At 54.8% G+C, this 27,957-nt stretch overlaps 2 protein-coding genes across 2 annotated transcripts; both read right to left on the bottom strand.

Annotated features, from left to right (window-relative positions):
• Positions 1-3,907: 3,907 nt before the first annotated feature.
• Positions 3,908-5,125, bottom strand: ID3 (inhibitor of DNA binding 3). The gene is made up of 3 exons (XM_061373560.1): positions 4,742-5,125; positions 4,562-4,633; positions 3,908-4,385 (listed from the first exon to the last, which is right to left on the bottom strand). Exons 1-2 carry the CDS (start codon positions 5,060-5,062, stop codon positions 4,577-4,579), a joined length of 378 nt encoding a protein of 125 aa, XP_061229544.1. The 5' UTR covers positions 5,063-5,125; the 3' UTR covers positions 3,908-4,385; positions 4,562-4,576.
• A 6,941-nt stretch (positions 5,126-12,066) lies between these two features.
• On the bottom strand, positions 12,067-26,786 carry YTHDF2 (YTH N6-methyladenosine RNA binding protein F2). Its single transcript, XM_061373557.1, has 5 exons — positions 26,516-26,786; positions 26,337-26,361; positions 26,165-26,244; positions 20,170-21,747; positions 12,067-12,260 (listed from the first exon to the last, which is right to left on the bottom strand). Exons 1-5 carry the CDS (start codon positions 26,540-26,542, stop codon positions 12,237-12,239), a joined length of 1,734 nt encoding a protein of 577 aa, XP_061229541.1. The 5' UTR covers positions 26,543-26,786; the 3' UTR covers positions 12,067-12,236.
• Positions 26,787-27,957: the final 1,171 nt, after the last annotated feature.

Below are 27,957 nucleotides of genomic sequence, written 5' to 3'. Positions count from 1 at the left end.
TGCGTGTACATGCATATGCATGCATGTCTATGCGTGTGTGCACATGTGCGCGCATGTGCTACCGCTGCAAGGCACACATGTGCTGCAGCCCATGTGCATGTTGCCATGCTTTGGGGGAGCACACGTGCCGCTGCCGCCTTGTTGCGGGTGCACATGTGCCTGCCAGAGCATGCAGAGTGTCCAAGCATGCACGTGTGTCCAAGCATGCACGTGTGCCCAAGCATGCACGAGTGTCCAAGCATGCACGAGTGTCCAAGCATGCACGTGTGTCCAAGCGTGCACGTGTGTCCAAGCATGCACGTGTGTCCAAGCATGCACGAGTGTCCAAGCATGCATGTGTGTCCAAGCATGCACGTGTGTCCAAGCGTGCACGTGTGTCCAAGCATGCACGTGTGTCCAAGCGTGCACGTGTGTCCAAGCATGCACGTGTGTCCAAGCATGCACGAGTGTCCAAGCATGCACGTGTGTCCAAGCGTGCACGTGTGTCCAAGCATGCACGTGTGTCCAAGCATGCACGAGTGTCCAAGCATGCATGTGTGTCCAAGCATGCACGTGTGTCCAAGCGTGCACGTGTGTCCAAGCATGCACGTGTGTCCAAGCGTGCACGTGTGTCCAAGCATGCACGTGTGTCCAAGCATGCACGAGTGTCCAAGCATGCACGTGTGTCCAAGCGTGCACGTGTGTCCAAGCATGCACGTGTGTCCAAGCATGCACGAGTGTCCAAGCGTGCACGAGTGTCCAAGCATGCACGAGTGTCCAAGGTGCACGAGTGTCCAAGCATGCACGAGTGTCACCACAGCTGCACGAGTGTCCAAGTGCACGAGTGTCCAAGGTGCACGGTGTCCAAGCTGCACGTGTGTCCAACCACCCAGCATGCACGAGTGTCCAAGCATGCACGGTGTCCAAGCATGCACGTGTGTCCAAGCATGCACGAGTGTCCAAGCATGCACGAGTGCCCAAGCATGCACATGTGTCCAAGCATGCACGTGTGTCCAAGCATGCACGTGTGTCCAAGCATGCACGAGTGTCCAAGCATGCACGAGTGTCCAAGCATGCACGAGTGTCCAAGCATGCACGAGTGTCCAAGCATGCACGTGTGTCCAAGCATGCACGAGTGTCCAAGCATGCACGTGTGTCCAAGCATGCACGAGTGTCCAAGCATGCACGAGTGTCCAAGCATGCACGTGTGTCCAAGCATGCACGAGTGTCCAAGCATGCACGTGTGTCCAAGCATGCACGTGTGTCCAAGCATGCACGAGTGTCCAAGCATGCACGTGTGTCCAAGCATGCACGAGTGTCCAAGCATGCACGAGTGTCCAAGCATGCACGAGTGTCCAAGCATGCACGAGTGTCCAAGCATGCACGTGTGTCCAAGCATGCACGTGTGTCCAAGCATGCACGAGTGTCCAAGCATGCACGTGTGTCCAAGCATGCACGAGTGTCCAAGCATGCACGAGTGTCCAAGCATGCACGAGTGTCCAAGCATGCACGAGTGCCCAAGCATGCACGAGTGTCCAAGCATGCACGAGTGTCCAAGCATGCACGAGTGTCCAAGCATGCACGAGTGTCCAAGCATGCACGTGTGTCCAAGCATGCACGAGTGTCCAAGCATGCACGTGTGTCCAAGCATGCACGAGTGTCCAAGCATGCACATGTGTCCAAGTGCATGCACGCCCACGCAGAACGCGCGTGTACGAGCACGGCCGCGCGTGTCCGCGCTCCCGGCACACACGAGCGCATCCCTGCGCTCCCGGTCCCACGCGTGTGTGAGCGCCGCATCCGCCGCGGCTGGCGGGGAGCCGGGAGCTGGGATCGGGGAGGGGGGGGCCGGGCTTGGCCGGGGCAGGCAGCGGGAGCAGGAGGAGGAGGAGGAGGAGGAGGAGGGAAGTGCGGCTCAGACAGCGCGGCGCCAGCAAACACCTGCAAACAGCTCCGGGCACACAATGGCAAATACAGGTGGGGAACCGCGGCCGATTGCATCAGACTCAGCCTCTTGCCAAGAGGCGATTGAAGCCGGCCCGGCCCGGCCACCGGCACCGCGGCTGGGGCACGACCGGCCTTCACCCCCCCCCGGGTTAGTTACTGCGCTCCTCATCCTCCCTTTGGCACCCGTGCGATGGAGCTGGGATGAGCAGCGCTCAGATATGGGGGGAAGCGGGGGTGTTTCTTGCACTACATCTGCCCCGCAAAGTGAACCCCGGCAGGGAGCAGCACCCACTTTTAGTTGCGTGTTTTTCCCCCCTTTTATGTGTTTTGGGATCTATTTCGTTTAAATTAAGGGCTCCCAAGGCAAGCACCAGTGTTGTCACAGGGAGCAGGCTGGGGGTCCAGGCAAGGCTTGTGCTTCCCCTCCTACCCCACAGCTATCCAGGGGGCCAAGCAGGGTCTGTGCCCTCCCCAGGGTTTGGGAATGGTCTGGCGCTGTTCCAAGCGAGGCACAGGGATCCATCCACCAGGGAGGCTTCCTGGGAGACAGCCCCCATGGGGACAGGACCCCCACCTCTGCAGCCCCAGTGGCTTGTCCGACTTCTCCCAGCAACCCCAGCCTCAAACTGGGCTCATCGGATGCTCCCATGGATGGGTGCAGGACCTCCACCAGCATCACCCCAGTCACGGGACCCATCCTGAACTGGGGTGCTCACACCGCAGAGAGCCCCATTTTACACCTACGGAGACCCAACCCCATCCCCTGTCTCATTCCTGGGGGGCTCTTCCCACCCATCCCAATTAAATCCCTTTGGTCCATCAGCACTGAGGACCATGACACAGGGGCCAGCATGGGGGACCCTCACCCCTACCCCCACCCTTGGCTTCTCCTCCCAGGCTGAAAGCCAATGGAGATGGCAAAAACTTGGGTTTAGCCATTAGGCAACAGAGCTCAGTTCCCAGAAGTGGTGGTTTCCAGTTCCTGCTGCACCAGGAATAGCCCATCCCACCCCATCCGTGGGTGCCAAGGGATAACCTGCCCTTGGGGAGGCAGGGATGTTCTCAGGGGTTTACGGTCCCATTGGTGCTTCCCAGATGCCCCACACACTGCTTTTCCCCATGGGGATGCCCACAAAGGGTGCGTGGTGGGTGCTGGCAGTCATGGGGATGGAGGCTAAAGCCAGGGTGCATGGGGGAAGGTTTGCATCACCCCGTGCCCCAGCACCCCTCCTGCCTCCTTCCTCCTCCTCCCGTCCTGCAGCCCCAGCTCACCTGGATGCTGCAGCACATCCCGATGCCATGGGGTGAGGACCCACAGCAGCAAACCCAGGGCTCAGCAGAAAGGATAAAGATGGTGCTCCAGGTGTGGGGAATGTAACTTAACCCCAGCACCTTCCCTGCGGAGCAGGATCCGGCCCAGCTGTGCTGCAGCCCAGCCGGCCACTGGCCACATCTGCTCCAGAGCCAAAGGGAAAACACAGCAGGGATCCTAGGGGAGGGAAAGGCATTCCTGTTCCCAACACCCCTTCCCTGGGGTGCTGCTCCCCCTTAGACACCGGGAGGAGGGGGTCTGGATGCCACCCAGGTCATGGCAAGGCTTAAAGCAACGCTGATGAGTGCCCAGAAACTCTCAGCTCAAATCCAGCCCCTTTTTAAACGGGAAAGAATGGGAAGCCCTTGGAAAAGCATCTTCCCCCCCCTCCCCTGTTTGCAGCTACACCTCCAGATGGTCCCCGGGGCTCAGCAGCTTCACTTCTTCCCTATCAGATAAGGAGAAGCAGCACCCAAAATAGCTGGCAGCCAGCTCGGGCCGGGAGAGAGCAGCCTAGGGTTAATTCCTCCCATACCTGAGCTGACATTTCAAAGCTATTCTATAATGAAGAAGATTCCTATTGTAACCCTAGAAGTTAGGGAAGGGTGGGGGGGGGGGTCCCACCCCCCAACCCCAGAAACACGCATCCAAAACGCTTTTATTCTGTCAAAAACGGTAACTTTTATAAAAAGTCCGATAAAGGCAAATACAAGGCACGTCCGCAGAAACTCACCTTCCTGCACAAAAGGTACAAAAACGTTATACTCTAGTATAGAGCTCCACAATACACGAGGCCACGGCCCCAAAGAGTTGGGTTCATACTCAAGGATGTGCCCCCCCCCCCGAACCTCCCCCCCAATTCCTCCCCATCCCCATCCCATTAAACACTTTATATAAAGGACTCGTCGCTATCATCCAAAAATATACAGACAACCGCTTCTTCATCAGTCTATTAAAGTAGCTCGCTTTGGGGTCCGAGGGTCCTGCTTGGAGCCGGGATGCTGCGCTGGTGGTGGGGAGAAGGGGGGGCCGGGCCCAGGCGCTCCCCCCCGGGGCCGGTAGGGCGCAGACAGCCCGGCGCCACGGAGGAAGCTGCTATTTACCTCCGGCTGATAAGGAACCAGGAACCGCCGCTCGCTGCTGTTTGCTGCTTGGCACCGGGGGGGGGGAGAAGAAAAAAGGAGGGGGGAAGACAACAGACAATTTAAACCTTGAATTCGTGGTGTGGGAAGTGGGGTTTGGAGAGGGGGGAGTTTGCATCGCTATTGGGGTAAATCCATAGGGATGCTGAAGGGGGTTTTGGGATGGGGGGGGGTCACTCACCTGCCGCAGGAGCCGTTAGTGACACAAACTCCTCTCGTCTTTGGAGCAGAGTTCGGAAGCGAGCTCGGCCGCCTGTGGAAAGCGGGGGGAAGGCTCAGAGTGCGGTACCCACGCGTCCCCCTATTCCCACCGCATCCATTCAATTTCCTCTCCCCGGTCCCATCCCGAAGCATCCCTTACCTTCAAGGAGAGCAGGGTGGCCTCAGAAGAGGGGTCTCTGCTCTTGCCCCCCTCCTCCAGCACGATCTGGAGATCGAAGATGTAGTCGATGACATGCTGGAGGATCTCCACCTGGCTCACCTTGCTGCCCTGCGGGATTCCCGGCACCAGCTCCCGCAGCTTGGAATAGCAATCGTTCATATCGTACAGCAAGCTCATGGGCTCCTCCAGGGCCGGGCTCTTGTTGCTGTTCCCCCGGGCGATCGCCAAGCTCTGCTCCGAGAGGCAGCAAACGGCTTCGTAGCAGCTCCGGACGGACCGCACCGGGCTGATGGCTTTCATGGTGCGGGAGGAGGATGGAGAAGGGGCCGGGGGATGCTGAAGCTGGGACCTCCAGGCAGCGGCACCTCGAAACACTGGACCGCTAACGCTGGGGATAACGGAGCCTTGGGACCCGCACTGGGGAGGGGGCAGCCCCACGCCGCCTGTTATATAGGCGGCCGATATGGTCCCACCCCTTCTATGTAAATGAACTTAAACCACGCCCCTTATATGCAAATGACTCCTTAAACCCCACCTTTGCATCGCAATGAAGCGACAGATACCGCCCCCCCTCCCCTTCCAAAATGACCCCTATGAGGGGGACACACACACACACACAGAACCAGCGCCCCCCCCGTGGGGGCATTCCCCCCCTAAACACTTTGGAGACCCCAATCCCAGTGTGTGCCCCCCCAAACCCCCCATGGCAGTGACACCCCCCCCCCCCGGTTTTAGGCAGGACCGTGGGGGGTTCCCTCCCTCCTTTCCTTTCCCTAAACGAAGGGGTTTGACCGGGCTATATTGTAGGGAAATTAGTGCCGCCCTGTTCCTCAATCCGCTTCTCATCTGACCTCCAGACTTCCTGGCGTCAGGAATTATCTTGTGACCAGCAGAAAAAAATTAATTGCGGTAAAACGGAGGTTAGGATGGAGAAACCAGATTTAGGTCAGCGACTGCGAGAGGCCTGCAGGGGTTTGGGGCTGGGTGGTTGGAAAAGCGGGGGGGGAGATTTATAGGCCGGGGGGTGCTTTTAGTGCAAGGGATGGAGGGGGGATGAAGGCGAACACCCCCCCTCTGAACGCTGCCCCACACTGGAGCAATATAGGGTGGCCAGTACCCAATGGGGCACATGGAGGGGTCCATGGGGGGGTGACACCCAGCTGAGGAGGGTTGATTATAGGGGGATGTTCCACACGGGGGGTCCCGGTAATGGGGGTGCAGGGGGGGGGGGCACACGACACCAAATCGCACCTTCCCACTGCAGTGATTTATCCCACATCTGCCCCACATCCCAGTTTGGGGGCGCTGGGAGGGGTGGGGAGGGGGGGGTTGGTTCCCTCCTTTGAAACGCCCCCCCCCGCCTCCCCCAAGCAGCATCCAGTAAAGATCCAGGAGTGAGAAGTTAATGGGTTGAAATGGAGTCAAATTAGGGAAAAAATTAAAAAAAATTAATTAAAAAAAGACTTTTTAGATTAAATAAAAAAACCCCAAAACATTTAAAAACTATTTTTACCCCCCAAAAAAACCCCTCTGTTAAAGCCCCCCCCCAGCACCATCCTCCAGCCGCCTCCCTCATTCCCATGTCCCCCCCCCCCCTTCCCCAGCCCCCCATTTCCCATGGGAAGCGGGGGGAGGGGGGGTCTGTTGGGGGGTGCTTTTGTTTGCCGGGGGGTTTTGTTGGCGGCGGTTCCCACAGGCCCCTATGGGGGGGGGACACGGGGGGGGGCCCCGCTGCCTTTGCCCAGCTGTGGCCCGGGCCCTCCAGCTGTGTTGATCTAACTCCCGGCCCCAGACAGCCTGGCGCCAGCGCTGCGCACGTCATGCATTCACACAGCGCTGCGTGGCCAAGGCAACCTTCCTCCCCCCTCCTCCTCCTCTTCATCATCATCATCATCATCATCATCATCACCATCACCCCCCCCTTACACCGCCCCATAGACCCCGCTCCCAGAGCCGGGGGTGTCCGGTGCGATCGCGGGGTCCACCCCCCCCCCCGGTGTGCGGTGGGACGGGGTTATCCCCGCATCGCCCCCAGTTGTGAGTCCCATCCCCACGCTTCTGGGGTGCAGCTGGCGCCAGGTTTGGGGTGTCCTGGGAATGGGGGGAGCGGGTTTCTTGGCACGGAGGAAGGGAAAGGAGGCGGGGGAAGGGAGCGGGAATGCCGCGGAGCGCGGCGGTTTCACAGCGAGCAGGGCCCGCACTGGGTTTTGTATTGGAGCTCAAACGGGGCAGGGGAGGAGCAGGAGCTGGGGGCACCCCCAAACCGCTGCAAAGCCTCCCCATAACCTCCCATGGGGGGGTGGCCGTGCCCCCCACACCCCCTCATCGCTTTTCCCCTTTCCCGTTAATTTGCCCACCTGTGGAGATCCCCATGGATCGGGAAGGGGGGGGGGGCAGAAGCAGTTCCCCCCCTTCCCCTTCCCCTAGGGCTTGGGTCTGGTTTGATGGATGGGTTTGTTCCCTTCAATAAGCCGGTTCAGGTGGCAGGATGTGAAGGACGGGGTGGGAAGAGCCGGAGTCAGCCTTGGCTGCTATGGGGCAGGGAGGGCGAGCGTGGGGGTCCCGGGGGGGGGGAACAGAGCGTTTATGGAGGGGGGGGGCAAGCCGGAGGCTTGGAAGTGTTGACGGGAGAAGGGAGGAACAGAGACAAAGGGAAAGGCTCTGCCTCAAGGGATCATCTGGATCCGCTGCCGGGATAGAAATCCCTCCTCCCCCGGGATCTCCGGAGCCCCTCGGGATGCTCTGGAAGCCGGGAGACCCGGCTGGCTCGGGTCTATGGGGAGCTGCTTCAAGTCATGGAGCTTAGGAGGTGCCTCAAGCCAAGCAAGCAGCCCGGGCATGGGATGGGATGGGATGGGATGGCCGGGATCCAAGGGAGTTTTGGTGCTGGACGGATGCTCAAGGGGGAAAAGGGATTCTGGCTTCCTAAACCAGCTTGGGAATCTCCTTCCCATCTCGTCCCCAGGGCCGTATCCGTGCGGGGAGCTTCGGGTGCTGTGGCAGATCCCACACTGCGGGGTGCGTTGGGATAAATGGGAGCTGCCGTGGATGTGTACGAGCAGCAGGATGCTGACAGCCCCGTGCCTCAGTTTACCCCTTCACCCACCACAGGGACGTAGCACAAGAGCCAGGCCATGAATGGGGCTGGATGTGCATGCAACGGGTGGGAAACTATGGAAAGCCAAGGAGCGAGCACCCATAAAGGGGCAGTGATTCGTGTCCCCGTGTCCTGCCCGCCCCACGCCCTGTCACTAGGAGACGGGATCCATCCCTTGGGAATGTGGAGCTGTTTGTGCAGGGGATTAGCCCTGGGGACACCCCCTCGGCCCCTGTGCCCGAGGCAGGGATGGAGCATCCCCCCCCGCAGAGCCGGGATACCCAGAGCATCCCCCCCTCCCCCCGGCTGGTACCCGGCCATGGGCGGGGGGAGGCGGCAGCGACATTCCCAGCACCAGGAATCCCTGCAGCTGTTTCCTGCCGCCCTATCTCAGGGGCACATCTGGGGGAGCCGGGAGCAGCCGCCCCCCCCTTCCCGGTGCTTCCTCCCCCTGCTCCCGTTGCCGTTCTCACGGCCCCCCCCCCATATCCCTGACCCTTATGGGCACCCCCAGTGATGGGGGGGGGGTTGGAGCATCACACCCCTGTTACCCAAACGAGGAAATGGGCTGAGACCATTGTGACACACAGCCCCCCCCATACCCCTAAAGGCCATGGGGGGGTCCATGAGGGTGGGTGCACCCATAGCTTGGGTGCTTTACCCCCTCTCCCTACCATTGCTCCCATCCCTGCTGAAGGAGGGTGAGGATGGGGCTGGGGGGTGCGGAAGCAGCAGGTGTGGGGACACGGGGTGACTCAGAGGGTGACAAGCAAAGCACCTCCCACCATATCCTGCCGGGGGGGGACGGACCAGGGGCACCCAGACCCACATCACCTTCACCCCCCCCTCCCGCCCCATAGATGTGGGCGCTGCAGCCCTGGTGTGGTGCAGAGAAGGGAAACTGAGGCACAAGGGAAGGGGGTTGATGTTTCCTCCCCTAAATCCCTCCCCTTTTACCCCCCCCCCCCCAATCCCTGCCCCACTGCAGGATGTGGCTTTGCCTCGGTGCATGCAGAGGCCGTTACAACTCATCACAGCCACCGCCCTGCGCTGCCCACAGCATCCCCAACACAAGCCCTTGGTACCATCCACCCCCGGTACGGATGCAGAGCTGCATCCTACAGCATCGCGTGGAACATCATCCCCATCATGGGAAACATGGGGGGAGAAGATGCTTTACCTCAGCCCCATTGGCCCCCAGTAACGCAGCTGTATCTGGAGTAAGGGGGAAGGCAGAGCGAGCAGCTTGAGAGCTGTTTCCACTCCCATCTGCACTGGTACAATCTGGGTTTCCTGTCGTGGGTTTTGGTGCTTTTCAAACCTGAAGTGGTGCTTCCTCTGCTCTGCAGGTTCGTTCCTCCCCCTCCCGGATAGGGAATGCCTGAGCATCCCCCTCCCCAACCTGCCTGCTTGGGATGGGATCCAAGCATCCCCATGGGAATCTCCCAGTGGACATCAGAGAATCCAACATCACCCCGTCCTGTACCCCAGGGACGGGAATGTAAGCCATGGATGAGGCACATCACCCCAAACACGTCTCCATTGGGCTTCTCCATCCTTTGCCCCAGCTCTTGCTCCGTACCTTGACTCCAGCAGCTGGGATTTAGATCTATCTAGAAAAGCTTTGGAACCCCCCATCCCATCCCATCCCATCCCATCCCATCCCATCCCATCCCATCCCATCCCATCCCATCATCTCCCCCCATGGAACCCCACTGTGTGTGCCCATGACCTCTTCCCATTGGATGAGGAGGAGGATGCTGGGTGTGCTGCTGAAGGCCAGTGTCCCTTGTCCCCGCAGCAAATGGATGTTCATGTATGTGAGCCAGATGGTTCAGTACATGTATACATGTGTACGCATGTGAGCTGCATGCCCCCTGCACACATGTATGTGTACGTATGTACATGTATGTACGCACGGGTCGTACGCAAGTACCGTAAGGGCGCGCTGCCTGACTCGCTGCTGCCCCCTGGCGGTTGGGAGCGGGCGCGGCGCTGCAGCGACCCCTGGCGGGAGAGCGCGGTACTGCAGCCGTCACCGGGGACCCCCAACCCCACGGACCCCTGCAGACCCGCAGCATCCCCCACCGCGCTTCAGAGCATCATCCCCTCCTCCTCTGCCCCACGGAGCCTTCCAGGCCTTCCTGGCACCGGAGACACCAGGTCCAGGAGCTGCCTTCAGAGGTGATAGGGTGGGAAGGGGGAACACAGAGGACATTAACGAGCTTCAGAATCCCAGCCTGGTTTGGGTTGGAAGGGACCTTACAGCGCATCCAGAGCCACGGGCAGGGACACCTTACACTAGAGCAGCTTGCTCCAAGTACCTCTCAACCTGGCCTTGAACACGGCCAGGGATGGGGCACATCTGACCCAAGTATCTGGTAACGCTCATAGCCTGGCTATGAGTGATGTACAAAACTACCTCTTCTTGTCTCCCCTCTCCAGTTTGGGGTGAACCAGGGCTGGTTTTCACACTACATCTTCCTCTCATCTCTCTTTTGGGCTGCTGCTTCAAGACCAAAACGAGGAACAAAGTGCGTGACCAACCTGTCAGAAAAGCCCCTCTGGCTTTTCCTGATACTCAACAATCATGATCCTCCCAAAAGACAACTCACTGGCTTCAATCCAGCCCAAGTGCCTCTAGCATCACAAAGCACCAGGTCTTGCGCTCCCACTGAAATCCATGAGGACAGCAGTGAGGAATCCGGGTTTTTGGCCAGCCGAGAGGGCAAAGAGAGGCCAAAGCTGTAGGAGAATTGAGGACAGAAAGAACTAACCAGGGATGTGAGGACATAGAGGGGGGTGAGGATTGCTGGTGGGAAGCCAGGCTCACCAAGAGGCTCCAGCCCCTGCCTGCTCCCAGAGATGAGTTAACAGCCAAGATACTGTTAATGCAGCAGGATTGTCTTCCTTGTGATTTCTTGACCATCAGCAATTTTCCACAGGGAGCTTATCTGGGATACAAACGAGTCTCTGATGCACACACTTGGAAGGAGCCGGATAATCCAATACCTAAGCAGGTGGTAAGAAACCTGGAGAGGGGCTTGGGACAAGGGCCTGTAGGGCCAGGCCAAGGGGAATGGCTTGAACCTGCCCGAGGGGAGACTGAGCTGAGCTCTTAGGCAGAAGCTCTTCCCTGTGAGGGTGCTGAGGCGCTGGCACAGGGTGCCCAGAGAAGCTGGGGCTGCCCCATCCCTGGCAGTGCTCAAGGCCAGGTTGGACACAGGGGCTTGGAGCAAGCTGCTCCAGTGGAAGGGGTCCCTGCCCGTGGCAGGGGTTGGAGCTGGAGGAGCTTTAAGGTCCCCTTCAACCCAACCCAATGATCCCAATCCACAACTTCCCTGGGCCTTGGGAACTTGCTCAGTGCCCTGAACATGCAGGGGGGATAGAGAAGGTACTGCCCTAGGGCAGGGAGTGCTGGGAAGGCAGGAGCAGACACCAGTGATGCTCAACAGGATCTCACGTTTATTATTGAGAAGTGATTAATGGTGAAAAGAAAGGCAATGCCCATTCCTCAGCGGCTCAACAAGAAACTGAAGGAACAGATTCACTACACAGTTTACAAGAGTTCTTCTTTTTGTGTGTGTTCAAAATCCATCTTCCTGTAACCAAAACACGTTTTTACCACTGGTCTCAGCCTCCAAAACTCAAAGTAATCCAGACTCCATCTGTATAATGCACAAGAACATCGCTGAGGACTCCTAGGGCTTGACTTTGGAGGAACAAAGGAGAAAATGAACCACCTTTAAGACACAACCTTGTGGACAATTGCTCTTCCATTGTTCTTAGGCCAAACCCCCGACTTCCTCCTGGGATTCCTCCTCTTCCAGGCCATGGGATGGGGGGAAGAAAGAACCAACGTTATTCCACTTGCAGCGCTGGATGTTCCAAGTGGTGTCCCAAGTGCAAATGGCAGAACCAGGGGAAGGAGGCATAAACGGGTGGAAGGGAAGCGTTGGGGCTTAAAAATGAGAGGAAACCAAAAGGCAGATGCCACTTGTAGGCCTCAAAAACCCCAAAAGAACATAGGAAAAAGACAAAAACATTTTACAGATGTAAAATGTTTACAAAACCCAAAGCGGCTGCTGGGAAATCACAACCAAAGCCAAAAAAAAAGGGACAGGTTTTTACCTCTACTCTACCTAGAAGGGATTTTTTTTGTCCTTTTTGTGGTTTTTAAGTCCTATGTCTGGTGAATTTCCAATCCTTTTTCCTTTGCAACTGAAAGATTGGAAAAGGTCTCTTTGAAGTCAATGAAATTAAGACAAACCAAAGAAGTCCTAATTCTCTCTGGGCTGCTTTGCTCATTCTTTCTCTCCGGGGCAGGTAGCTGGGATGCAATCTCTGCTGCAGTCTCTGGGGGGAGGCAATGGCCATTTACTTCACCCGGCCTTGGCGTTCCTGCAAAAGGAAAGAAGATGTTAGACAAGAGCAGTTGCAATTCCCTGTTTGCACACAGCATCGTTGGGACACATGGACCTGAATCCTAACCCTAACCCACACCACCAAAGCCATGGATTCATGGAATGGGTTGGGTTGGACCATAAAGCTCTTGCAGTTCCATCAGCAGGGATGCTTTCTAGCAGAGCGGGTTGCTCCAAGCCCAATCCAAGCTGCCCTGAACACTGCCAGGGATGGAGCACCCTTCTCTGCAGAAAGGGTGTTCCTATGCAGAGGACCTTCCTTCCACCCCCTTGGTATTCATCCCCATCTCTCTGGATGAACCTTTGCACCAACAGGCAGCACAGAACCACATACACCCAGGAAGGGCTGTGACACCCTCTCTGTGCCAAGGACCATGGGCTGGTCTCTTCTGGTTTAACAGAGCAGCTTTGCACAGAAGTGTGTCCACATTACCCCAAAGGCTCCAGAGATGCTGCCAGCCTGCACTCAGAGTGCCATTCTCAGCTGAATCAATACCACCTTCCCCAGCCCCAGGAGATGCCAAGCCCATCCCACCTCCAAAGCAACGTAAAACAGGAGGTGCCCCTGGCACAGTGAGATGTGGGTTCTCCCTTCTGCCCCTCACAAGGGACAGTGCTGGAGCTCAGTGGTTGTCTCAGGTGAGGATGCTGCCCCATGGTGGGCAGAGGCACTCAGGCTGCTCAAAGGACCAGTGTCCTCTGGCACAGGTAAAGCCAGGGAGAGCTCGTCTCCAGCTTCCATCCTGGGCTAACAGCATGGATAGCTGTGTACTGTTAGACACCAAGCCAAGACGGTTGCTAAGAACAGATGCCTTGCATCCAGCTCGAAGGATGGATGCTCATCCACGCCAGGCTCCAGCCTCTCCATGAGCCCTGTGTGATACCATGTACAGATGGGCAGCTGCTGAGGAGAGAGGTAGATGAAAGCAGGTATCTCTTCAAGAATATGTGCCCCACATAGAAGAGAATGAAGGTGACTTTGCTCCACTAAGTCTGCCCAAATCTGTTACCTAAATCACTGCACAAGAGCACAAAGTGCAAAGGTGGAAGCAAAGCTGGTCTTGAACATGAAGGAGAAAAAGAAGGATGGAAACCAGAAGGAAGGTGCCAAGTCCTGCTCCTCCCCTGCTGCCTGGCTCAGTCCCTTCCGTTCACCAAGGCCAGATGGCAACGTGACCCATTCCTGCTGCGAGAAGCCCCAACTGCCTCTGTCTTCCCAAGGAGAATATGGGGTAAGCCGTGGCCAGGTTCAACCACCCCCTTTCTGACCACGTCCTGGTGTCCTGGGCTGGCTGCAGATGGTGGCTGAGGGTCCTACCGTGCACATCACCCCACAGCTGAGCAGATGGACCCCGATTACTCACTGGGAAAGTAAAGGCATCACCTTCAGAAGAGGTTGGAGCAGATGGCCCCATGCTAAAGAGGAGACCACAGTGAACATCTTCACTTCAGGGGTGATCATAGCCCAGTTTTTATCAACCCAGTGTGCTGTTTAGACCCTCCTGCTTTTAATGCTTGCCCCACAACTACTGTTCCCTTCCATCACAGCTGCAAACAGCATCCTCAGGAGCTTGCTGTCTCCTCTATAGAAACACAGGTAGCCAGGGCCTGAAGGACTTTCACTCTCTCATCTCCCCAGCCCAACTGCCACAGGTCCCATGAGGACATCCTGGTCCCTGGGGGTTAGGGAGTATCAAGAGAGCACCCAAATCACAGCAAAGAAGCGAACAGATCTACAAGAAGGCTCAGCAAAGGTCAGTGATGCTGTAAACATTTGTCCTTCCTGGCTCATAGAATGGTTTGGGTTGGAAGAGATCTTAAAGCTCCTCCAGCTCCAACCCCTGCCACAGACAGGGACCCCTTCCACTGGAGCAGCTTGCTCCAAGCCCCTGTGTCCAACCTGGCCTTGAGCACTGCCAGGGATGGGGCAGCCACAGCTTCTCTGGGCACCCTGTGCCAGCGCCTCAGCACCCTCACAGGGAAGAGCTTCTGCCTAAGAGCTCAGCTCAGCCTCCTCTCTTTCAGCCTGAAGCCATGACACTCATTGCTCTGAAATCATGGGCTGGGGGATGACAGAACCTACAGCTCCAGGACAGCCCAGGAGAGGGCAGAGCAGCATCTGCATGCACACACTGGGCTTTGCCCTGGTATCCAGTCCCTGGAGAGCAGAGATTGCATCAGGAAGTGGTTCTGACTTCATTTTCATTAGACCTGAGCCATGTCTTACTGATCCACTGGGAAACAGCTCAGATTGCTTCCACCTATCAAAGCTCTCCTGCCATTCATGACGGCAGTCCCTGGGGGCTGCAGCAATGTCCCATGCCCAGTCCTCATCATTGTGACTGAAAGAGGGGGTGGAGAACGCAGACGAGAGTTTAAGTTTTCTCCTTACGCAGCCAACAACATCAGAAGGCCCATAAGATTGGACCCAGAAGGATGACAAGAGGTGATAAATCTGTTCAGAGGCTCTTACCTTGCTTAACAACCAACACTGAACCTCAACACCCCTTGGGCAAAGGTAAGGATCTCATTGCCACGCTCCAGAGGTGCTTATCATCAAAGGGAGGGTCTGGAGAAGGCCCAAGAGCTGTGCAGCAGATCAACTTGGTTTATTTGGACCTGTCTGACCAGCCTGAGGACATCCATACAGCCAGAAAGCAACCTCAGCTTCAAAGTGAGAGGGTCCTAAAGCAAAATGCATCACTGCCCCACAGAGGAACAGCACGAGATCACGTCACTGGAGTCCAGTCTGTGCTCCCAGCATCATTCTCCAAAGGGCTGAGACAGGCAGCAAGCAAACCCTGGCCTCAAGACACGCACACACACACTCTTGCTCATCACAGACCTTGCTCAACAGCCCCACTTGCCCACGATACGGTGTATTTGGCTGTTGGAATTCTCCTCCCGATGCCACTGCCTGTCACACACAGGGTGTGTGTTTGCAATGCAGCAAAGCAGCACAGATTTCCATGTGCCCACGTCTCCAAGGCCTCAGAGATGAGGAGTCAGAGCAGCCCATTGCCTCAGCTGTGCCCAGACACAGCACAAGTGATGGATGGTGCATCCCTTCCTATGTTCATCACAAAGAGCCTCTAGTTCTCACTTGGGATTTATAACCCCAGCCTGAGGTGTTCCTGTTGTCAGCCTTCAAAAGCCAGCAGAGTTAAGGGAGGAAAGCTCCATCCCTGCCTGTCTCACCTAGGAAAGGGGATGAGCATCAGAGTGATGTGGTTATGTTCAGACACCTTCACCCTACCTCCCAGCCACGTAACAGAGCTCACCCCCAACAACGAAGGCAGGAGCTACACACATAAAAGTGACTTTGTCAGAGCAGGAAATACCTTTTGGTTTAAGAAGCAAAACCAATTGGGAGGAAAGCCCAACATCCACAGAACCCCACAAGGGGCCAACTCGCATCCGTGATCCAAGCACTTGATCACATGAAGAAACATGTACAATCACCCTTCTATAGAGAGAGCCATGTCCCACAGGGCAAAATTTATGCAGGGAACAGAAGTCTTTCATGCTACAACAAACACACATACACCCAATACAGCATCTCCTGAAAGGACAAGAGGAGATGGATTTGCCTGAGTCATCAGCTTGGATAAGGCCAATACTGTGAGAGCCTGGGTGACTGTGTATCAGTACAAGCAGGATGGCACTGCTCTGTGGCAGGAGGCCAGCACTTGGTGCCACAAGGCACTAGTTCATGCCCTAAAAGCAAGACAGTACAGGCAGGTACAACCAAAACCATCCAGGCAAACGAGGGGACTCCATTAACTGCAGTGAAAATGCCTGCAGGGCACAGAACAAGCAGCTTGCTAAATGAGTACCTGTCACATAACACTTCACATGAGACAGAAGAGAAGAAAGCATCTTCTTTCAGCTCCAAAACTGTTGCAAACCCTCCACCAAGAGGCAGTTTTAACCAGGGAACAGCAATGTCTTAAAGAGAGACATTAATCTGAAGTCACAGAAGCACAGAATGGTTTGGGTTGGAAGGGACCTTAAGGCTCCTCCAGCTCCAACCCCTGCCACGGGCAGGGACCCCTTCCACTGGAGCAGCTTGCTCCAAGCCCCTGTGTCCAACCTGGCCTTGAGCACTGCCAGGGATGGGGCAGCCACAGCTTCTCTGTACCAGGGCCTCAGCACCCTCAGTATGCTCAGAATGAAGGCCATTCACATATCCAGCAGGATCAGCTCAGGGTACTCCCAGCTGGAGCTGAACTCACCCAACCAAGGTGAAGGTGACCTGGCTGAGAAGGGACACCAAGTGCTGCCCACACCAAATGAGTAAGGAATCAGTTCCTAAGGCCAGGATGCTACATAAACTTCCCCTGCTTAACCAAAGCTAGAACACAACCAAAACCACACAAGGATGCTGTAAAGGGCTTTGGAGTGCTGGCTTAAAACTGTCATAAGCATAAAGGCATCCTTCTGTCAAACAGACTGTACCAAACTCCAAGGAGCAGCTTGTTTTCTGTTTCCTCTATTGCTGGGCAAATCCATGAGCATGGACTCAGATGCAGAGGGTTTAAAAAGCCTGGAAAGAAATGGAAAAGAACTGGGTGCATTGCAGTGGAGGGTATCTGAAGCAAGGGAATTCTGTCCAGGTGCATCCATCAAACTGCACTGTGGGCAAGGTCTGGAGCAGGCAAAGGTAAATCACCTTGGTTGGGAGCATGGAATAAAGGAGCTGGGAGTGCAAGCAGAATTCCTCTGCTGTCACAGGAAACACTTGGCTTCACCTGGATGTGCAATGTTCAGGAAGCCAGGTTTGTAAGGCAGAACCACTGGCCTGGTGGGTATGGTAAAGCCAAAGCAAAGGCAGCACTAACCAGGATGACCATAACAGCAGAAGACAGCACCAGCTCATCCTGCAGGGAACAGTGAAGGGAATATGCTCTCCTCTCCCCTCTGAGGTTACAGATGAGGAAGATAAGAAATAAAGAGCCTTGCAAAACACCCCCCAAAGCATTCATTCTTTATAGCAAGTGGTACATAGTCTGACACCTCCAAACAGGCTCCTAAAACACCACTTAGTGTGCCCTTAAGTTCTCTTTCCTAAGGGTAGCAGTGACATTTGTCACTATGAATACCCCCCTTCAAGCAGCAGATGGTGGCAGCATAGACACAAAGCATCTCCTGTTTGGGAACAGCAGCTCCAATCCGGGAATCCAGTCTTTTCCTGGGATACCCCAGCATGGAAACACCCACAACCCCCTCCCCATCTTGCACAGCTCATCCTGATTCAAGTCCCACTGCAGAATGGCTTGAATCAAGGGCAAACTTGAGAGCAGAGTGCTCCAAGCCGAGAAGGGACAGAGCAGGGCTGGGCTTCATGGGATACACTTCCTAAAATGCCTTGAAGCTACAAGGAGCCAAGTATCCCAACCCATGGCAGAACAAATGTCCATTAACTTCCTTTAGAGTTCACATGTATTGCTTTTCCACAAGACACAAGCTGTGAACCTTGCATGTGAAAGCAGATCCCAATCTAAAATGGTCACTGCACCATTCCTAGAAATCCCAGTGCATTACTATGGGCTGGGGATGGTGGTGGTGGTGATTTTGGGTTTCTTTAAGAGCAAGGGAACAAGGTGGTGATGTGCTCTATCAGGAAAGCTGCTGTTACGGGTTTCAAGGAGTCTTAACCTGCTCCAGGTAGGATCACACTGAGAGTCAGCTTCAGCATTTGGAATCAGGAAAACATCCAACTTTTTTAAACACTGGATAAGCAGAGCAAAGAGATCCATCTCCAAACAGATGGAGAGCAGCCTCGGAGGCCAGGATGCACAGAGGCAACAGCAAAGGATGAGCAAGAGCATGAGTTCAGTGTTTTCCACCCTGACCTGTCCATTTCAGCTCCAAGGAATGAGGAACATGAACATCCTGTCACCAAAGCCTGGTGGCAGAGACATAAGAACTGGCTTTAAGGCAGGTGATGACCTGAGATGCTCCAAGGGAGATATTGCAACCAAGTGAGTATACGGCAAATAGCACACACCAAGGGCTTATGTACCAGATCCCCTCCTTGCCTAGGGATTCCAGAGATGGATGACTAAGTTTCCTTCCAAAGAACACTGCTGCTGCACTGTGCCACACTGGAATCCATAACACTTAGGTCACTCAGCAGGCACTGAATGCCCATCATTCTGCCCCTGAGATGCTAGCACATCCCCAACAGACACTGAAGGAGGAAGACCCTTCAAAATGCAACAGGAAAGTTGATACAGGTGGTCTGCAGTGCTAAGACAATTGCTAAGCCATGGTTTAAATACCCACTATTGTTTAAATACCCACTAATGTTCAGGCATCACAACTTGCAAAGGCAGCAGCTTTCCAGTAGAAGAGACCATTGATCTGTCCACTTTCTGCCCTCCCCACTCTGCTGCTCTTCCTTCTGCTCACTACCTGATCCCATTTACCCAGGATTAACTCTTCCCATCCATCCATCAGCAATATCCTCTTCCATTCTCCCACTGTGCCAAGGTCTGCCTAAAGTCAGACCTGGAGCATATGAGAAGTCCTACTTCCCAAGATGCACTGCACACAACTACATCTCTGACTGCATTCCAAACCTTAGTAAAAGGGATATCACCACTTGAGGACAGGCTGGATACCAAAGTGGAACAATTTAGGGATGTGAAGGTATACAAAATATCCAGGTTCTCACAAAAAGCAAGCTGACAGCCTGCAATGGATTCCTTCCTCCCTTACATCCTTGCTTCAAGTGCTGGTAGTGGCAGGGGACTGGGTACAGAATGGGATCACCCCAGTGTATGGGGAAACCAGCAGAAAGCTGTGCTCTGGGTTGGGATGAAGGGACCTTAAAGCTCCTCCAGCTCCAATCCCTGCCACGGGCAGGGACCCCTTCCACTGGAGCAGCTTGCTCCAATCCCCTGTGTCCAACCTGGCCTTGAGCACTGCCAAGGATGGGGCAGCCACAGCTCCTCTGTTCAACCTATTCCAGTCTCCTAGCACCCTCATAGGGAAGAATTCCTTCCTAAGACCCCATCTCCATCTCCCCTCTGGCAGGTTAAAGCCATTCCCCCTTGTCCCATCCCTACATCCCTTGCTCAAAGCCCCTCTCCAGTTTTCTTATTGTGCCTTTAGGTATTGCTAATGCTCATTTTAACGACTGTTTTGATCAAATACAAGCCAGATCTCAATGATGGGGAGGTTCAGCAAGAGGGGACCAACGCCAGTAAGACCCATGTCAAGCAGCAATCCTCCTGTTGAGGAAGCAATGACAGCAGGCTTGGAGCTGATGGTCAAACCAGCGCTGCTGCAGGCTTCAGACACCAGCTTCAGACCCAGCCAAGCTCTGCCAGGAGGAGCAGAATGACCACTGGCACTCACCAGAGAGAAGAGAAGCAGTCACAGACCTGAGCTGCAGCGAGGGAAACGCAGGTTGGGCATTAGACAAAGCCTTCAAGAGGAAGGGTAATGAAGCATAGAAATAGATTGCCTGGGGAGGAACAGGAACTGTGCTCCTGAAGGGCTTCCAAGTGGTGGGAAGCATCTGTGACACTGCCTCCACAGTGAGTAGGGGATGGATTAAGTGGCTGCTTCCTAACAACTCCCCCTATTCCCCCCTGCCCCCCCCAGTCTCCTACTTCAAACTGTTCCCATCCAGGAGCTGACAATAGCACAGGAATACAGCGTGTGTAGAATCCAGGAGGATCTAAAGCAATGAAAGGACAGTGGATTGCAGGCAGGGCCTGGGCAAGCCTCCTCACACTGCTCTGCCTTAGCACCCATTCCCACCCCAAAGGCTGGGGTAGCAGCTTCTATGAGGCACAGGGATGCCCACCAAGCTTGTTGACAAGCCCCTGCCTTTACAGGCTGGGCTGAGGCCAGAGACAGACACACAAAGTTACCTTCTTAACATTTTCCTCCTCCTCCTGGCGTTTCTCATAGTGTGAGAAGTCATCGAAGATGGAGGTGGTGTGCTTGTAGGTGGCAATGATTTTCAACACCTGCTTAGCCTTCTCCAGAGGCACCTCCTGAGTGTCCCTGGAGTTGGTCACTGGTTTGTTCTCGTTGTTCTCTAGGCGGATGTGCCGCAGTTGGCTGTTGGGAACGTCCTTCACAAAAATCCACCTGACATCAAAGCGTCCCTTCCACTTGTCCTGGGACCACACACCCGCACACGTGTTGTAGTCCACAGCAGATTTCATCTCTGCTACTCCGCAGAAGTGACCACTACCGTTGACACTGAAGAGTAAGTACACGGGGCCCTTCCCATTGAGGGAGCGATAGGCAGCATCCAGTCTCTTGTTGCCGTGCTCCGTGCTGCACCAGATGTTGTATTTAATGGAGCGGTGGATATCGTCCTCCGAGTAACTCTTAATGATGAAAACCCGGCCGTGTTTCGGGTTCCAGTCAAAATCCTTGGGGTTGTAGTTGTTGATGGACCTCAACTTCTCCAAAACGGGGTGAGGTTCCGAAGGAGCAGAACCAGCCGTGGCCTGAGCCTGCCCCACACCGTTCCCATCCACCCCGTTCTGACCAAAGCCACTGCCCCTGTTCCGAGGGGCAACCCAGCGGGTGGGCTGAGCCGCCGGCACCGGCACCGGCAGCTGAGGCTGCGGCACGGGCAGGGGCTGGGGCTGCTGCCCACTGCAGGCCGGTGCCACTGGGGGGCTGGGGGTGATCTGCTGCCCCCCAGGCTGGGGGGAGGCCTGGGCTGGCTGCTGCGCCATGTTCGGCACTAAGGCTTGTGCTGGGGCTTTTGCCACCGAGCCTTTGTTATCCCAAGTCCCAATATCCATGTTGTGTTTTATTGGAGGCGGTGGGAGGCTTGAGCCAGCAATGCCGTTCTTGGTCTTCAGCTTGGGCTGCTGCTTAGCCGGTTTGCTGGCAATGTCAGCCCAGGAGGTTGGCTTTGGAGGAGCGATAGTAGCTGGAGGCAGAGCACTGGATGCCACGATATTACTGGCGATAGATCCACTCCCAACAGCGGAGCCGACGACTTTGGGAACGCTGCTGGTGACGTCGGTGCTGCCCAGTTTCAGAGCTGCCATCCCCTGGTCGATGGTGTTCATGCCAGGAGCCTTGTTGAGAGGCTCATTAGCAAAAGCTGACTGCCCATCGATCATGGCCCCCCCCAGCGAGCTCGGGGCATAGGCGTAATTGCTGCTATAGCCAGAGCTTTGAGTGGATTGTCCCTGAGAACTGTTATTCCCCCAAGCGGAAAAGTCAATCCCACTTGGAAAGAAGTTAAAGCCATGCTGCCCAAGAAAGGGAGTGCTGCCAAGAGCCCCTGGCTGCCCAAACATCGCGTCTGGGAGGAAGTGGGGCTCCCCATTGCTCAGCTGTCCGTACGAGGTTAGGTAGGGCATGGGTGGATCACCCCCTGTAGACCAGGCAGCTTCGCCTAAGGAGTAGGAGAATCCGATGGAAGGACTGTAGTAGTTTGGTAAGTAGGAATCTGACATTGCAGTGTAGGCATTATTCTGGAAAGGAAAAAGAAACATCATACAGCAAGCGATAAGCACTGAATGGTGAGAACTGAGCTGAAGAAACATGAATAAAAATCAGCTTGGACTTCTTGTGCCCCACCTCTGCCTACCGTAGGGCCCGGCCTTGAAGTACCTCCTGTGTTAGAAGTGCTCTACAAACTGTTTCATTGCCAAAAAACCTTACACACAAAGGCTCAGCAAGCTTCCCAGTGCTGAGATGGGAGCGCTCCGTGCTCCTGGCTCCATGATCTTACAGGTCTTTTCCAACCTAAATGATTCAACGTGGGACATGGACACAGGCTCAAGCAATAAACCCAGTATCTTCCTATCTTCTACTTCTTGTAGCTACTACCAAAGAGGGCTTTTCTTGCCCATGCAGTGTACTTATCAGCCCTTACTCTGATGTTTGAGGGAAGGTTTGGGACAAGGATGCAGATACAAGTGGAATATGGAGGGAAAAGGTGAGTAGAAGCATGCTGCCAAAGCAAGGATTGTGCCTAATAACTGGTGACCAATGAATACAGCATTACCCCCACACTTTAAAGTTTCAGAGCTCCTAATAACCCAAGAACTTGCAAACAAACAGGGATTTCAACACACTACTCCAGTGCTGCAGGCAGAAACACCTGGGAATGGGGAGGAATCAACAGGGTTTCACTAGGAAGACAGTGACAGCAGCAGCACATGCATGCAGGCTCCAGATCCAGAGAGTGAAGGGAAAAGAGCTGCTCCATGCCTCGATCTCCTTTTTAATACCCTAACAGCCTTGAGGTTAGGAAACCAAATGCCTCATTTTACAAAGAGGGAACTCTCAGCCATCAGAAAGATTTGCTTCCATGAAACCCATGTGTCATGGGTTTCCCTCCGGGGAGCACTCAGAGCCATGCTAATGGCCATTCCCATCCCAGAACTTGGAGCTGGGAGCAGCCAGCTCAATGCAGAGGAGATGAGAGGCAGGTTTGGCTCCTAGTTAAAAGCTCAGCTCACAGCAGGCACTGCTCCAGTTCTCTTTGAGTCATGCTTTCATGTGCCAAGCACAGCTCCTTGTCCTGTCGCTGCAGTCCCTGATGAAAAGCCCCTCTCCAGCATCCTTGTAGCCCCCTTCAGACACTGGAAACTGCTCTGAGGTCTCCACGCAGCTTCTCTTCTCCAGGCTGAACAGCCCCAATGTTCTCAGCCCATCTCCATACAGGAGCTGCTCCAGCCCCTGAGCATCCTCGTGGCCTTCTCTGGGCTTGCTCCAACAGCTCCATGTCCTGATGCTGAGGACACCAGAACTGCAGACAGTGCTCCAAGCAGGGTCTCACAAGAGCAAAGGGAAATGAAGGGCAAGCAACTGGTTTGGGGCTAACTCAGCCCTCACTTCACAACAATGAACAGAAATTATTTCGTGTGGTCAGAGACAAGGTTGGTCTGGTCACAAAACACACCAAAAAGGTTTCTATGGTACCTGAATAAACCAAAACTCAAGAGAGACTCTCTCCACATCTTCCATTCTCCCAAAGAAGGAGCTCCAAAAGCAAGTTAACAGCAAACTCCATCTGATCCAGAGCACAGCTTTACTAAGCAAGGATCTCAGACCTGTTAAACCCAAACTGATGGCAAATCTTTAGGACTCAATGTATCCAAAAGCATAACTACTGATCCTGACTCATGTGTAACAAGCAAAGTCTCTTCATAAGACAACTCTTCAATTCAAGGCCAGGTTGGAGCAAGCTGCTCTAGTGAAAGGTGTCCCCGCCCATGGAAGGGGGTTGGAGCTGGATGAGCTTTAAGGTCCCTTCTAACACAAACCAGGCTGGGATTCTATGGTTCAATTATAAGGGTAACAATATACTCTCCTGAAAATTAGCTTAATGACCACAGACACATTGGCCCATAGCTAAACCCCAAGGCCAGCAGGCAGAGTAGCTGTTTCCTCTCCACAGGCTTCTCCCTCAAACCTTATCAGTGTCAGATTAAACTTTCTCCCCTTGTTAGAAAAGGTTTAGAGGTGACATGTTTAACTTGATGAGGTGCTTTAACACAGCATTCATCAAGCTACTACCTGTAGAGTGCTCACCAGTGAGGCTCAGGTAAGGATGGAGCAGTGTTGTTAACCAAGAACAGTGCCAAGTCACTTAAATCTCCTTAACTCATCTGAAATCAGGCTCCTGCTGCTCATTACCTGACTTGCAGAGCTACCCCCTGCTATGGGACACCCCACCTTGCTCTGCTGCCCTGCAACTGAGGGTTACTGCTCAGCATGACAATAAAGCCATTCTCTCCAATGACTAAGACTCTTCAGACAGTTATTTCCTCAAATGCCCTGTTCTTCTCCACCTCAGACCAGAAGCAGACTCCTTGCTGCTGCTGAGCTTGCACTTAGCGTGTATCTGAGCTGCCAGATACACAGTAACTTCATTCCCCAGTAACAGTCACACCTGGGACAGCAGCTCCAGCCAGGAAACTTCACCAAGTTGTTACCTCCTGCTTCTGTGAGAGGAGCTTCCGGAGCTGCTCCTGTTACTCTGTGGCACTGGGCTGCACTGCACTCCTTTCTCAGAGCTCCAACTGTAACACCCTTTCCCATCTCCAGAAAAAGCCCTCTCCAGATTGACCCTGGGGATTTCTTTGCTATTATCCTGAGTGTCAAAGCACAGATGAGATCCAACAGAGCATGGCAAGAATCCCACACTGGTTTGGGTTGAAAGGACCTTAAAGCTCATCCAATTCCAAGGGCAGGGACACCTTACACTGGAGCAGCTTGCTCCAAGCCCCTGTGTCCAACCTGGCCTTGAACACTGCCAGGGATGGGGCAGCCACAGCTTCTCTGGGCACCCTGTGCCAGCGCCTCAGCACCCTCATAGTAAAGAGCTTGAGATAAAGTCACCCTAAAGCTCCTTTCACTGTTCACATGATGGTTTAACCTCGCTCCTGCTGTATTCCTAAAGCAGCTCCTCTGTGGGTCATGCTCCCATTATCTCCCAAGTTTTAAACCATGTTTCTACCACTGTGACACAAGCAAAAGAGAAACTGAACCATCAGAAGTTCTTCATCATCCATACAAAATAGGGCAAACCACTTTGTTTCCAACACTGTGATCACCTCCATTCTCTTTAGCAGACTGAAGTAAAACTACACTTGGCAGGAAATACATCTCCACATGCAGAAGGAAGCTGGAATGGCAAAACCTCACCATGAAATAACAGCCACTGGGGAAGCAGGTGCTTTGACTGATGGTTTGAGAAAGTGACCACACTCTCCCACCTTATTCAGGTGAACTTAAGCTTTTCCATTGAGGGAGCTGAATGCAGGGAGTTATCTGAATGAATCCTGAAGACTGTGAAGAACTGACAGGTTCTTAAAGACTTTGGAGGTTCATTTCTTCAGCACAAAAGAGGGAAAACCCTTGTGGAACAGCTCCTTTTGACTAATCACAAGTGGAGAGGGAAGCAGAGCCAAAGGGAATGAAGTATCTCCACCACTCACTTGTCCCAACTCATCAGCTGAACTCCATCTGCTCTGGGTCACTCTCCAATGCTCAGTGAGAGAAACAAGCAGACCCCAGTTAACAGCAAAGCAGATCTTGACCCAAAGTGAAAGGAAAAGGAGCTGCAAGTGCTTTTCAGGAGCTGTTCTAACTAACAGGCCTCAAGAAGACCATTATCCCATGTAGGGTTTTGGTGTCAAACAAGAGAAGACCCTTTTGGTCCACCTGGAGAGAGAGCCTTGAACCCATCCTCCCAAAGCCCCTGGAGCACAAGTGCAGTGCAGGAAGTGATTCTACAACAGGGGTTGTACATGAGCTCACACAGTGCGAAGACCCAGAAGGCAGCAAGGAACAGAGCTAAAAGTGAAAGAGCATAAAGAGCAACAACCAAAACGCAGGAGGGAACCAAGGCCACACCAGCAGGACTGAAAGAGCAGCTTTAAGGCGGTTACACTAAAGAAGGGAGCTGAATACTGCCTGCACCCTCAAACTGCTGCTAAACCCTTTATCACTCATCCAGCACAACCAAGTGCTTTCTGCATGGAGAAATGCATGGATAAAGCAGCACAGCATGGTCAGGAAGCTGCCAACTACCCGTGGAGATGGAGAAACACAGGGATGCCAAACACATGTAAAAAGCAGCATATACATGGTCAGAAAACTGCCAAATATCCACGGAGATGGAGAAACACAGGGATGCCAACCAAACACATGCATGCCAACCAAACATATGCGTAAAGCAGCATATACGTGGTCAGGAAGCTGCCAAACACCACATGCAGCCCATAGAGATGGAGAAACACGAGGATACCAACCAAACACACATATAGAGCAGCATATACATGGACGGAAGCTGCCAAACACCAAATACAACCCATGGAGATGGGGAAACGCGGGGATATCAACCCAAGCCGACCCTCAGCGCTCGCTGGTACTCACCGGCCGCGCCTGGGGGCTCAGGTAGGGCTCGAAGTCATCATCATTCAACCCATCCTTCTGGTGCACGGCTCCGTTTTGCACTGGGGACCAGACGCAGCGCGTTATCCGATGAGCCCAAAGCACTCATACTCACACACACTCCCCCATCCCCACCGCCTCCCCATGCTCTCACCTTTGCTGCTTTGCCCCTTGGGTCTCTGCAGGGAAGGAGAGAACAGAGAGCGGTGAGTGCCGGCGCCGCGCACAATGGAGCCGCGGCCCTGAAGGGAAGGGGAAGGGGGGGAAGGCCGCGGCCCTGCGCTAGGCCGCAAAGCCGCGAGCTCGCCTAGCGGGCCCGGCGCGGCTCACTACCTGCTCCAGGAGGCTGCTGGCCGACATGGCTCCGCGGCGGGGCGGGGCGGCGGCGGCTTTGTCCGGGCTCGGTACCGACGGAGCTGGCTTTGAGGCTGGCTTTAGGCGGACTATGCGGTGTGGAACCCCCGCGGTGGGTGTCGACGCTCTAGGCCGCCGCCCGCCCCCTCTCTCGTCTGCTCTAGCCCCAGCCGTGCCTATGGGCCCCGCCGCACGCGCTCCCCGCGCTCCCAGGCACAATGGCGGGAGGGGGGGGGAGCGGAGCGGTGCATGGTGGGATGGAGGAGGACTTAAGTGAGCAGCGCCCCCTCTCGGCGCTCGGGCGCGCGGGGGGTGTGGTGTGTGAGGTCGCTCTTAAAGGGCCAGGCACCCATATTGGCTGCACCCCCCCAAGCCCTGCTCTGTTACACCCCCATATTACAGGTTCCATCCCCATGCTCAGGGGACCTGGGAACCATGGCACATCCAAAAGGAAGATGGAAAGAAGCAAAGCCAAGAGTAGGGAGCAGGGAAGAGCCTGCTGTATGCGTGGAATGGCAAAGGGTGGCCCCAGAAGGACCTTGTCCCCCCCTAATCAAAGGAGAAGAATGGGGTGAAGGCAGTTGGATATGGTGGTGGTGGATCCCTGATCCCAAATCCATGAGATCAGCTCCTGCAGATGTCCCTCCATGGGCAGCATCACCCCAAAGCTGCAGGTAGAGGGTCCCCATCCTGCTCTGAGGGGCTGGAGCTGAGGCCCCCTTCACCTACCCCTGCACAAACCACTCAAACCTGGGTCCAGTTTTCCAGTTTTCCTTTTTAATCCAAAAAAATAGGCAAACACATCTTCCTTCCGTCCTCCCCCCTCCCCCGCCTATGGTGTGTTCTTTAATAGTTCCAGGCAAGCGGCTCCCCCTCCTTCAGCCTTCCCAAACCTCTTTCCCCTCTTCCCACCATGGCAGAACCCAAAGGGACCCCGGCCTCGGGGCAAAATCCACCTAAAGCAGAGGGAAAACCCCGTTATTCCAGCCCTGTGCTGGTTCTAATCCTGCACAGGGATTATAGGAAGGAAAAGAAAGGAAAAAGCCCAAATGAAACCCACCCAACAAGTAGCGACAAGCACGGAGCAGCCCCAGCACACAGTGCAAATGGGAGCCGTCCCGATCCGGAGCCTAGTGTTCCCGGGATAGCGACAGCACAACATGCTTTGTACATCCCATAATGTCCCTGTGGTGCGGAGCAGCGAAGGGAAAAGGGGAATTGGAGGGGTTCAAGCTTGAGTTGATCGATTGAGCCTTAATGCAAAAGGCTGAAGGGATGGTGGTGAGCGGCACCGAGGGAAAGGGATGAGGGGAAAAGTGCTGTGGGACTGGGATCCAGGGAGACAGACAGAAGGTCCTGGGGCTTTGCAGCTGGGAAATGTGGACAAGGATCATGGACTAATGATGGGAAAGAGCAAACAA

Source organism: Neopsephotus bourkii, unplaced genomic scaffold (assembly GCF_033783945.1).
Source record: "Neopsephotus bourkii isolate Nb327-2 ecotype Australia unplaced genomic scaffold, CSIRO-AGI_Nbou_v1 NB_1632, whole genome shotgun sequence".
Classification (NCBI taxonomy): domain Eukaryota; kingdom Metazoa; phylum Chordata; class Aves; order Psittaciformes; family Psittacidae; genus Neopsephotus; species Neopsephotus bourkii.
This window is presented reverse-complemented; position numbering and strand designations above follow the sequence as displayed.

Excerpts from the sequence above, each read along its gene's own strand:
- YTHDF2 (XM_061373557.1), bottom strand. The coding sequence starts at position 26,542 with ATGTCGGCCAGCAGCCTCCTGGAGCAG. Across the intron at positions 26,245-26,336 it reads CAAGGGGCAAAGCAGCAAAG|TGCAAAACGGAGCCGTGCAC; the intron begins GTGAGAGCATGG and ends TCTGGTCCCCAG. Across the intron at positions 12,261-20,169 it reads AGGAGGAAAATGTTAAGAAG|GAACGCCAAGGCCGGGTGAA; the intron begins GTAACTTTGTGT and ends TTCCTTTTGCAG.
- ID3 (XM_061373560.1), bottom strand. The coding sequence starts at position 5,062 with ATGAAAGCCATCAGCCCGGTGCGGTCCGTCCGGAGCTGCTACGAAGCC. Across the intron at positions 4,634-4,741 it reads CCACCCTGCTCTCCTTGAAG|GCGGCCGAGCTCGCTTCCGA; the intron begins GTAAGGGATGCT and ends CGCTTTCCACAG.